At 27.9% G+C, this 13,141-nt stretch overlaps 1 protein-coding gene across 1 annotated transcript; it reads left to right on the top strand.

Moving 5' to 3' along the window:
• The first annotated feature begins 263 nt into the window (after positions 1 to 263).
• On the top strand, positions 264 to 12,027 carry LOC126835755 (uncharacterized). The gene is made up of 18 exons (XM_050568552.1): positions 264 to 353; positions 1,037 to 1,109; positions 1,184 to 1,213; positions 1,279 to 1,329; positions 1,505 to 1,558; positions 2,943 to 2,972; positions 3,063 to 3,089; positions 3,277 to 3,327; positions 3,621 to 3,647; positions 4,117 to 4,203; positions 5,362 to 5,502; positions 8,341 to 8,394; positions 8,574 to 8,603; positions 8,690 to 8,716; positions 8,858 to 8,908; positions 9,773 to 9,799; positions 11,344 to 11,430; positions 11,759 to 12,027. The coding sequence occupies exons 1-18, from the start codon at positions 348 to 350 to the stop codon at positions 12,025 to 12,027; spliced, it is 1,122 nt and encodes a 373-aa protein (XP_050424509.1). The 5' UTR covers positions 264 to 347.
• Positions 12,028 to 13,141: the final 1,114 nt, after the last annotated feature.

The raw sequence follows: 13,141 nt of genomic DNA, 5'->3' as shown, positions 1-13,141 counted from the left end.
CTAATTCGTTAAAGTTTAAAATAAGTAAGATGGTTTTTGTCGATAAAATGTAATACACAATAAAATGTGCTAACACTATCCAATGTAAACACTACTTTTACGAGTGATTTATAAAGAAAAAACTGTTAAAGAAATGAATAGTCTAAAAGCCACGTCAGAACAATGTAAATATGAATTCGTATTAAAATTAATTTACCAGCTATGTAAATAAATTGACGTAGACATCCAGTTTTTAGTCGCAAGAAGGCCACTTTACAACTGGTAGTTTAAAAAGCTAATCAAATTGATTTCTGTCCTAAATGCTCAGAAATTTCAATCATTAAAGTAAGACACACTTGCAAACTTTGATGATCGTAAGTCCACATTTTGTACATTCTTATTAAGGTTTTGTAATATTCTATTTTTTTATCAAACTTGCGATAACTCTTAACAATGCTGATAATTTCATTTAATAGCAAATATTTTTATTTTTTATTGCTATAGAAAAACTAAAAAAATAATTTGAAACACTTAAAATTGTATACAATTTTGGTTAACTGTTGACTTAGAAAGAGATATAAACTCGTAATTTAAATATGTTCCATTAACACTATACCCCTTCGCTTTCATTAAGAAAAAAAACCGTTTGACTACACTAATAATAGCGCAATAAACCAACTATTATCACCTCTTCCAAAAAAGAGATTTATTTATTTTTACCATAGTTGGTATAGCTATGTTAAAAAAAGATCACATATGAATGTAGGAATAATTTGACTAATTTTCAAGTATAGTTAATAATATGTACTCATCGTAATTTTAAGTTGATAAATATGTATATTTTAATTGTGTTTTGCTTAATATTTTAGATAATACTTTCAATTTATAGACATGTTAAATAAAAGTATCTTTCCAGTAATTTAAAAGGTATACGGGGTCCCAGACAAAAATAACAACAATGCAAAATCAAAACTTTCTGGTCACTGCATCGTAGATAATAATTAGTTGCCTTCTGTGTTTTATTAATAAAATATTTATCGTTTAATATTATTTGCAGATAAAAATGATATTTTATATTTATTTAATATCATACGCATTCGTTAATGTTTTGTCAGATACTATTGATATGAGTAATTATTACATTTACATGTGAACTACTTAAGGTAGTTAAAACTCTATATTAATAAGAAATGATATTTTACAGGTGAATATATTAATGAATTTCACATTACCAGTCAGTATCCTTATGTTTTTAAATTTAATTGTTTTTTAAAATATTAGTTCAATGATTTATTACAGACGAACTTATGGAAAACGCTTCGAACACGATTGGAAATCTTGGAAATCTGAGTAAGATATGCTTAAAATGATTACAATGCTATACTCTTTTTTTATTTTATTTACCTGATTATCAAATTATTTATATTGAAAAATATAGTTTCTCAAATGTTGAGAATAGTAGTGCACGAATTACGAAATTATTAAAATTGTTTTTATAACTCAAAACATCATTTTTTTATTCTAGATGGATTGGCCTATACACTTAAAAGAGTTATAAGTCAAGATGCATATACAATGGGTATTTATTATATTATGAAATATTTGTGTACTTATATTTTTTAGAACAACTACGACTAATTTTCTAACAACGATTAGGTTTAGTACAGTCATCGTGATATTGGTTTTTATATGTGACTTCACGATCATCCCTCCTTTTTCCTTTTTCCGGCCCCAGCTTCCACATGACCGGTGGCCGCAGTGCGACAGCGTGCATTACTGATGAGTATAAAAATGTGCTCGCTGGCACCGGCTATATTACCAGGGACCCATACGTAAAGTTTGCTATAAGTTGTTACGCGCCTAAGGCAGAAAGTAAATTTTATATTATTTAATTCAAAATTAGAACAATGCATTCTTGACCAAACAATACACACTAGAATTTCAAATTAGTAGAAAACATTTTTAGTCCAAAGTACCAGGGTCCTATGTAAAGTTTGCTATACATTGTTCAGCAAAAGTAGCGGATGATAATTATAATTAAATATTAAACATTTTGACATTAAAATTTTCACGTAAATAGGCTCTATGGACGATAGTCTAAGAGTTCAGTGTGATTTAGATAGTTTTGTTGCTTTCTCCGATAGATTAGGTTTATCTCTGAACATAGTTGTATTCTGTACTTTTGTTTTTCAAATGTACACATGTAAGGTGTGAATTTTTCAAAGTTTATTCACGAGGAGTTAACGAGAGGTGTACTAGTGTACTAGGAGTGACAAGTTTAAGGTGGTATAAATTATAACAAATATTAGTGGCAAAAATATAAAATCTTCTTACTGAAATTTTTAATTTATATACTTTTGCTAAGATTATATCCATGATTCAATGTGTTTCCGCGGAGTGGAGAAAAAAAAGGGTTTTTTCATAGACAATTCATGAATACTAAAATAATATTTTTTTTTGTTCAAGCTCTGATTTATATTTTATTGCTTCATACGCATGTTAACAGCTAAATAACTAAAAAAAAACTAAAGTGTAATAAATCAAGAGTAAAGGTGACTTAGTAGGTAAATGCATATGGTTTAAGATATGGGAATAATAGTCTAGATGCAGAATTTTAACCCTCTCATTTCAGACTGGTGCCACTAGATTATTTAATTTAACCAGAGGTTTTTACATATTATTGTAAAAACTAAATGGAATTTTTCTGACAAAAATAACTGGTGATAGTTTATTTTTATCTCATTTAATATTTATATTTTATTCTGCTCATCATATCTACTATAATTTAGAAATTTATTACAATAAAGTATGTGCTCTCTTCAATAATGTAGAACGAACAAATTTTACAAAACTAAAAATACACTTATACGCTTTTACCTCAATTACCTCGTGTTATAATTAAAAAAATAAAATAGAAAACTACATTATAATTTAACAATTAATTTAGGTAATGTTCATTTCAGAGGAATTGAATTTTATGTTTACAATACCAGGTAATAAAATATGTCTTAGCATTTTCTAGTCAATTTTTTACAAAGTTTTTGATATTCATTAAGTGTGAAATGTTTTCGTTTAAATTTCAGATCAAGCAGACGTTTTGGATCTCAATAGTAATCATCATTACTAATTAATTGTGTTATACTTAAATAACTCTACGCAGTCTTAATTTATGTACTTATGTAATAGTCTAAATCTTCTGTCTTAAATGTAATAATAGTTTATTTTATGTATCGGGTACAACTACAATATATATATTATATATACACACTTTAAAATTTAATTTGTTTTGAATTTTAGAATACATAGGATACCAGAGAAAAATGCAAATTGAAATATTCCTTGCCTTACGTATGTTTAAAACTAAATATACCAATGAAAATAAACATTAAAATAATTAATCATTATATAAAAACGATGAATAATCAATTCAAGTTCATAGTCAAAAAATAGTATTTTTTTAATTTAAGTTTTGATGGTAATTAGAAACAATATTTCATATCGTCTGTTTAAGCGGGGTTACTATAAGTTATAAAAAGTTTAAGCAATATTATAGATTAATAGTCTAGTTTTTTATTTTTTTTTTCAGTTTATTTGTGACTGTGATTAATAAAAATACACAAAACTATTTTTTTTTTTTGCAGATATTGATAGGCATTCGGTAGACAGAAGTAAGCACACATTATAGTTGTAAACTGATTTAATCGATGCTATTTCTATTGATACCTCGAATACAAAAAACAAATTTACCTGTTCCTAATGAATACAAATTACTAATAATTAATGCAGCCCATATATTTTTAAGTGGACACATTTCTTCGTGAACTTTTTTTATACAGATGTTCATAACAAAAGTCTGGAAGAAGCGAGAAGACATTTTTAAAAAAATATAGTAGATTTAAGATAGAAGATGAGTATACTTGTTTAGGGTTTTTTAAATTATTGAAGGGGAAGTTTTGGTTTGTTAGAGTTTCAGTAGCTTGACCGACAGCGTGAACATTGTAACCACTGCCTCACTGGAAATGAATTGTGATAGATAAATATTCTAAATCTATTCTTTGAATTCTTTTAGAATTTATTTCCATTTGCACCGAGCTCGTATTTATTATTTGTAGCAACACAGATTTTTATTATTTTTAGCGGTTCACGATTGGTCAAAACTTGGAGAAAAAAGAAGAGAATTAACTAGAAAGGCTATTTTACAACTGTTCTTATTCGAAATATATAGTAAGCATTCTTTCAAAATTATTATAATAGGGAAAGTGGAGTGTAGTAATTTTTTTATCTGCACGCATTTCCCAACCGCACTTCTCCTCCCATCCAACTTGTAAACTCTAAACTTTAAAAATAGTTGTCCGAAACTGGTTAACGACCAGTAAAAATTTGTAATACATTATTCTCAATTTAAAAAGTTAATAAAATATATACGTTATCATTTAAGTTTCAAAAGTTGCTATCAAAAAAACTAAGTTGGAAGGATGGGGAAAAACAAAAAAAAAAATTGTGAAATTGAGATCACATTGTATAAACACATTATAGAAAAAAAAATAAATTATTAATTAAACCCAGTGAGGTTATAAGTGGTTCATGATAAAATAATCACCCTGTATTATAATTGGACTCTATGTTTTCAATTAAGTTATTGTTTATTAAATACAGATATTTACTTAGTACGGATATTTGTAAAGGTAGATTTATCTACTAGTGGTGTGCCTTCAGATATTTTGAAAACGTGACTTACAACACTGTTGCTCTCTAAATACATCAATATTATTTAACCATTGTTAGTTCAGACACATTCAATGCAAAAAATGATGTATTTTTAGCTTTGCGTCAAAGATAAAATATCAAAAATTGTTTGAAAAATGGTCATTAGAAGAGATTTTCTTTTTCTTTATAATTAAAAAAAAACTGAACATGATTCCTCTCAAAAAAAACTCTTCAATTTATACTTATATTATATCTAGCCATCACAACCATAATTTTTTTTTTGAAATCAAACAATTCACTAGAGAGTTATATTAAACGAGTGATAACTTCAGTTTCCGATGATTATTATTATTTTTTTTTTTAAATCTCTTATATTTCTAGTAAAATTAATTATGAAACTAGGTATCTACGGTTTAAATTTTTTTGTTTGAATGTATTTTTTACTATCATACTAAACTATATATTCGAGATATAATTTATATGTAAATCTGATGTCCGGTTATATTCCTCACAAGTAAAACAATTTGTTAATTAAAAATAATATAGCTGTATTATATGGATAGTGGACACACTTTAAATTTATATCTTTTTAAATTTTCATTTGTTTTGCCTTTTACTATAAAGAAAACTAGTAACTAGTTAGCTAAGTTGAACATTTTTTATTTTGTTTTCAAGGTTACTATAGTAATTACAGTTTAAAACAAAAGTGTCAATTGATTGGATTAGGATTGAACATAAATAATCCATTAAATTATGCCGAATCTGCTGAAGAGGATGAATTCTCTGTTTGTCTAATAAATCATGTAAATGGCATTCGTTCTAAATACAAAGAGTTTGAGAAAGAATTTTATCAAGTAGACTATGAAAATATTTATAAAAAAAATCAAAGATTTCTTGATCATTTAGTTCTGAATATTTAAGCAAAGGAAAACTTAAGTTTTTTTTTAAATATCGTTTAATAATAACCTTATAAATTACACAGTACTTTAGTTGTTTTATTTAAATAATGTTATGTATACTTTAATATGTTTTGTGTTAAATAATTGAATGTATTTCATAATAAACAGTTTTCTCATCATTATGAACATTATTATTGTTAATGTACTGTTTAATATTGATTCCTAATACTTTATCACCCTATACAATTTGAAAATGTTTGAAAAAGACATTATTACTTCAAGCAATCACATCCATTTTCTTCATTATAAGTACACACAGTAACATACAAGGCATTCAAATAATTTACCGCGTCTACTACTCCATTTCATTTCTTACCATACTTTTAAGTTTTGTTCCTCTGCTATATCTATAACAACTGAATTGTTAATATAAATAATGCCATAATATTTTACTTACTAAGAAAACGAGTTTATCTTAACAATATTAATGCGTACTTACATTGATATTTCAACATTGGGAATACTATTAATTTTAACGAAGTTCAAGAAGAAAGACGATGCTGTTTCTATATCACTAAACCATAAGGCTTTTACTTCTCTGTTGTCAATATGGTATCGTTGTCTCAAATCAAGTATACACATAAAACTGATAGGTACTACATACTAACAGATGAAAATGTACACACGTGTCTCTGATTTGGGAAATTTTTGAATCGTATTGAAATGAATATGTCTTATGGCTGGAGGCCTTTTCAAAATTCACGTGACGCCGTCCACCTCACCTTATTATGTATTATTAACAACAGTTTCACCTGTTTACATGTTTAAAAATAATATAATATATTAAAACCAAACTAGCCCAAATACCGCTAAAATGTCATTTATTAAGTCAAATTTAAAATGGAAATAAGAGTTTGACATGCAACTAAACAACGATCAGTCTATAATAACCAGTCGACGTGGTCTTTACTAGATACTTCGTTAACATTTATACTCAAAATTATATTTCGTATTTCTGCTCTGACAAGTTGCTAGTTAGTATTTCTTATGGTTCGTATATAAATTGCGTTGGAGCTAATAATGTTAACATGTTAATAGCTGTTAAAAGACAAAAATAATTCTTCAAAAGAGTAAAGATAAAATAAAGAAGATTTTTTGCGAATAACTTTTACAATTTAATGTCTCTAATGTAAACACTAGTTTACATTTTAAACCCGTTTAGCATTTTTCTTCGTGCATTATGATCAATGAACTAACTAATCGAGAATATAGACAGTTGACTAATTGACTAGCACCTATGAGGTATATACTGAAATTAAAAAGACAGTTCTTTCGTTTAGTGATTTATATAGAAATAACTGTTAAGAAAATAGTCTAAACAACACTTTAAAAAAATGTAAATATGAAATCGTATTAAAAAAAATAAACCAACTATGTAAATAAGTTAACGTAGACACTCATTGGCTAGTCACAAGAAAGCAAATTTAAAAATATTAGTATAAAAAGCTAATCAAATTGATTTCTGTCTTAAAAGCTCGACCATTGCAATCATTTATGTAAGTGACACTCACAAATTTCAATGACGGTAAGTCCACATATTGTACATTCTTATTAAAGTTTTGTAATTTTTTATTTTTGTATTCAACCTGCGATATGTTTAAGCCATACAGCCAATTTTATTAAATAACAAACATTTTTTGTAAATCATTTTTTTGTTGTAGATAAACTTAAAAAAATAAATTGGAACACTTTCATACAATTTTAGTTGACTGTTGACTTCCGAAGGGCTATAAACTAGCCATTTCATTATTTTCTACAACCACCATACCCCATTTTCACCATAGTAGTTTTTTTTTGGTTTTTCATTAAGAACTACAACTGTTTGACTACAATAATAATAAACAAGCTTTTTTTACCACTTCTAAAGAAAATGTTTTTTTATTTTCACCATATTTGGTATCAGTATGTATTAAAAAATATCGCACATTAATGTAAGAGTAATTTGACTACTTTTCAAGTCTAATTAATAATTTGGACTCGTTGTATTTTTAAGTTAAAATATATGTATGGTTTCATATTGTTTCGCTCCATTTCACGTTAAGTTTGTCCTATAAACTAACTTTTGGATAATATGTTTAATCTATATTAAAGACATGCTACATACAAATATCTTTCCACTAACTGAGAAGATATAGTGGGTCCACTCAGTAACTAAAATTTGCATCGTAGAGCATAAATAGTTGGCTTCTGTTTTATTAAAAAAAAATGTTATCGTTTATTATTATTTGCAGATAAAAATGATATTTTACATTTTTTTAATATCATATGCTTTTGATAATGTTTTGGCAGATACTATTGATATAAGTAATTATTTCATTTTGACGTACTTACTCAAGGTAATTAAAAATCTATAATAAGAAATAATATTTTACAGGTGAATATATTAATGAATTTCATATTACAAGTCAGTAACGTTTGAGTTTATAAATATAATTGTTTTTTTAAATATTTGTTTAATAATTTATTACAGACGAACACATGGAAAGCGCTTTTAACACGTTTTATGGAAATATCAGTATGGCATACTTAAAATTTCTACACTAGTATATAAATTATTTATTATGTTCGCCTTAATATCAAGTTACTTATAAATTTAAAATTATGGTTATTCTAATTTGTTGAGATTAGTAGTTTACCAATTATGATTATTTTTTAAATTGTTTTTATAACTCAAACCATTATTGTTATATTCTAGGTGGATTGGCTTACACAATAAAAAGAACTATTACTGGAGATGCATACACAATGGGTATTCATTATTTTAAATAATATTTGTGTACCTATATGTTTTATTTTTTTTTAAAACAACAGCGTTTTATTCTTGATCTAAGTATAAGATATTTAAGATAAAGTAGTAGTCGGTCCATGTTCTGTTGATTTGATTGTTGATCAATGTTTAATAATTAATTTGTCTAATCATAATTTCAGAGGAATTGAATTTTATGTTTGCAATACCGGGTAATATGAATGTCATTGAATTTTATGATCACATTTTTACAAAGTAGATATTCATCAAGTATTGAACGTTTTGGTTTTAATTTCAGATCAAGCAGATGTTTTGGATCTCGACAGTAATCGCCATTACATATTTATTACTTTATATTTAAATTATTATTATGTATCGGACATATCTAGAATAATATTATATGCACATATTTATTTCTATCGTGAGGTAATATTTATATTAAAATTGTATTTGTTTTGAATTTTAGAATACATAGGGTATCAGAGGAAAATGCAGAATGAAATAATCATGACCTTGCGTATGTTTAAAATTAAAGTTTAAGTTAAAGTTTAGTTATTAAAAAATATTTCAAAATTGGGCATTATATAAAAACGATGAATATGCGATTCGAGTTCAAAGTCAAAAAACTTTAATATTTAAATTTAAGTTTTACTGATCATTCAAAACAATGTTCATATTGTCGATTCAAGCGGGTTTACTATAAGTTATTTAAAGTTTAAGCAATATTTTAGATTAATTATCTGGTTTTTTATTTGTTTTCAATTTGTGTGGGACTGTGATAAATAAAATATTAAACTGTTATTATATTTTGATATTTTATAGCTACCCCAAAAAACCTATTATATGACCACTTTAGTCTTTTACACAAAAATCCATAAAAATGTTTTATCTTCGATGCTTTTGATTTTACAATGATATGGTTTTTTTTTTGTGCCTGTATACACTGTTACTTATTTAATACTGGACCAAATTTAATCTCTTATATAATAACAATTTCTTTAGAATTGTGACCTCTCCGTATCCACTGTACTAGCTTACTCGGATAAAATCACTTTCTAATAAACGCTTTAATGTAAATCTGTAAAAACTGCCCCTCACTTTAATACTTTCTTATTATGCTAGTTTATACTGTGCTTGGTTAGAACTGTATTGGTTTAAAAATATTAACTACTGATTCGCATCGAATCGTTTATTTGATAGTAATTATATCCCTTTTAGTTGTAACAATTACTGTAAACCTATGACCTCCTATTCCTCGCTATGCTTTGACCTTATTATGCCTCAACTCCACTATGCTCCGTTCCCACTATGCCCTGACCCCACTGTACTTGCTTTTTTTAACCGATATTATATCTTGATTTTATATTATAATTTTTTCCAGATATTGATAGGCCTTCGGTAAACAGCGGTAAGCACGCATTATAATTGTAATTTACCCTCCAGACATAGACTATTAATCATTAACATCGTATGAACTATAACTAAGAAAGTCTGGGAGAAGTCTAGAAGCATTTTTTTAAATTAATTAAAGTATATTTAAGATAAACGGTGAATAAACTTGTTTGAGGTTTTTCTAAGTATCGAAGGGGAAATTTTGGTTAATTTAAGGTTTTTTGTGCTATACTTTTGGTATTTATAGATTTAGAAAAGGCATATGATAGAGTCCCTAGAGAGGTTTTGAGGTGAACGTAAGGAAGAAAGGAGTTCCGAGGGTTTATGTGAAAGTAATAGAGGAAATGTATGAAGGGGCAAGTACAAGAGTGACGAGTGTGCATGAAAAAACTGAAGATTTTAGTCTAAGAGTAGGTGAGCGTCAAAGTTCAGCGTTGAGTCCTTACTCAATTTCTTTAGTAATGGACGAATCTACGATAGATATACAGGGGGAGGTGTCCCTCTGTTTGTGGATGACGTAGTGTTAGTGAGGGAAAGTCCGGAAGAATTGGGCGAGAGACATGAAGAGTAGAGAGAAGCGCTTGAAGGGAAATACTGAGGATTAGTCGGAGTAAAACGGAGACAATCGTGTTTGATTTTGGATAAGGTTAAAGGGTAAGACAGGTAATGCAGATGGGTGATGATGAAGTGTGTGAGGTTGATAGGTTTAAGTACTTAAAATTGGTGGTACAGAAAAATGATGGGTACGAGGAGGATGTGAAAAATAGAATAAGTTGTGGATGGATGAAGTGGAGGGGATCGTTGGGTGTTTTGTGTGACAGAAGGATGCCTATTAGATTGAAAGGTAAATTTTATAGGTCGGTAGTGAGGCCAGCAATGTTATATGGGTCGGAATGTTGGGCAAAACGGAACAGAGAATGCAGAGTGTAGTGGAGATCAGAATGTTAAGATGGATGAGTGGAGTGACTAGGGAAGATAGAATAAGAAATTAATACATAAAGGGCAGTCTAGCAGTTGCATCAATTGTAAAGAAAATAAGAGAGAATAGATTGAGATGGTTCGGTCATGTTATGAGAAGAGATGAGGCAAAATCAGTGAGAGGTGTTATGAAGATTAGCGTAGAGGGGAAAAGAGGAAGGGGTAGACCAAAGAAAATTTGGATGGACGGAATACAGAGTGATATGATGATAGCGGGGATGATTGAACGAGATCTAGAAGACCGAGCTCTATGGAAGTGTAAGACTAGGGTGGCCGACCCTATGTAGTTGGGAGTGTAATTATTTTATTATATTTGGAAGGACTATTATAGCTGTTATAGCCTGTGTCGTATTCTAGTTTATGTTGCGTCAGATTGAACAATAAAAACTTGTGGTTAGAGAAACAAATTTTATACGGAAAACAAATGCCGCATAGGCTATCAATTAAACGGCGTGCGCCAACCCGGGTAGATAACCGTGAACAAGACTAATAAATAACAAATAAAAACTGATCATATACAAAAAATATATTCTCAGCTTTGCATCGAGCTTGGATTTATTACGGATATTTGTTATTTTTTAGCACTTCTTGATTGGTCAAAACTTGGAAATAAAAGAAGAGACATAACTAGAAGGGCTATAATACAACTGTTTAACAAGGACTTTTACCGTAAGTCTTCACTTCAAGTTATTACAGTTGTGCTTTTTTGAGCATATAATCTATACATAACTAATTCAATTTTATAATTTATAAAAACATATCTTTTTCATTAAAATGGTGGTTTTTCAATTAATGGTGGTGATGGTAGATTTACATTTTTATCAGTTGGCCCAGTTAAGTTAAATCATAAGTCTACGAATTATCAAGGAGGCATAATTGCATTAGGAGCATTTCATTTTTTTTTGTTTGTTAATATATATTGATAATACATATGAATTGTCGAGAGCAAAATCATAGTAATTTTGTAACTTACTAAGTTGATAATTTTTTTTTTAAGGTGAAAAATATAGTAGTTATAGTTTTAAGCAGATATGTCAATTAATTGGACTAGCATTGAGTACAATAGATCCATTACAACACACAAAAAGTGTTGAGGTAAGTAATTATAATATTTGTGTCATAAAGAATGTCAATGACATTCTTTCTTGGTACAAAGAGTTTGAGCAAAACTACTTTTATGAAGTATACTTCGAGCCATATGCTAGAAGAGGGCAAAGACTTATGGATCGGTTAGCTAATGGGTTAAGCTGGAATACAATGGGATAAATAATTTCTTTACATTCAAGGTTGTTTTTATTAACTAACTTATATATTACATACTAGTTTAAATGTTTTATGTATACCGCCCTAATTATTCTTATTGTCAATTAATTAATTGTATTTCATAATAAATAAGTTTACTCACTATTTTAAACATGATTGTTGTTGATGTATTGTTTAAAATGTTGATAGTCTATAAATTTTTACCATCTACGATTTCAGCATTTTTGAAGAGGACGTTAACTTCCGTGCATCGAAAGTGTAATATCTGATCAGGGCTTAGAAAATAAGGTTTCAGGAATTAGTCATGTCAACGCTGTTAATAGAGTAATGCAGTCTAGTTTCACCTAGTTTAAAGTGTAGCACGCATACTAAACGTATAAAAACATATAAGATGCCATCTAAATAATAACGAGTCGTCGTCGCCGTGCAAACGTTTGGCCAGAACGTATAATTAAGACTATACTACTAGATTATAAATCGCAAGGAGATTATAAATCATAAATAATCACTATTCAGGAGCTAGCAGCTAAAGCATGTTCCAAGTTTTATAATTTTAGCCGTTAGGCTTTAAGTAGACTGTAAGTTTTTTTTCTCGTTTATTCAAAATTGTTAATAGTTTTATTTAAGTTTTATTAAATTAATCGTAGACTCATCTTTGAAAATTATATGATAAATTATTCAATACAGAGCTTGTTAATTTAGCAACAAATACTGATAGACTGTAACTTTTTTTTCCTCTTTCGTTTCACTCGTGATCCACGTCACCATTATAAATTTTTCTTTATTTTAAATTAATCCTAATTAAACTAAACACTAATTAACTAGCACCTATGAGGTGTGTACTGAAATTACAAAAGACAGCTTATTTTCTTTAGTGGTTTATATAGAAATATAAAATGTAAATATAAAATTATATTGAAAAAATGAACCAGGTATATAAATAATTATTTAACGTAGGCAACCTAGGCAACCTAGCAATTTTCTAGTCTCAAGAAAACACTTTTAAAACTATGACTATAAAAATACATCTAATTGATTTCTGTCTTGACCATTTCAATAATTTAAATAAGTCACACTCACAAGCTTCAATGACCGTAAGTCCACGTTTTGTACATTA

Source organism: Adelges cooleyi, unplaced genomic scaffold (assembly GCF_023614345.1).
Source record: "Adelges cooleyi isolate 19-005CV unplaced genomic scaffold, UGA_ACOO_1.1 ACOO_flye_CR_arks_rails_tigmint_CR_PRNA_1, whole genome shotgun sequence".
NCBI classification, from domain to species: Eukaryota; Metazoa; Arthropoda; class Insecta; order Hemiptera; family Adelgidae; genus Adelges; species Adelges cooleyi.
Note: the sequence above shows the minus strand (reverse complement) of the source record. Positions and strands in the feature narration are given on the sequence as shown.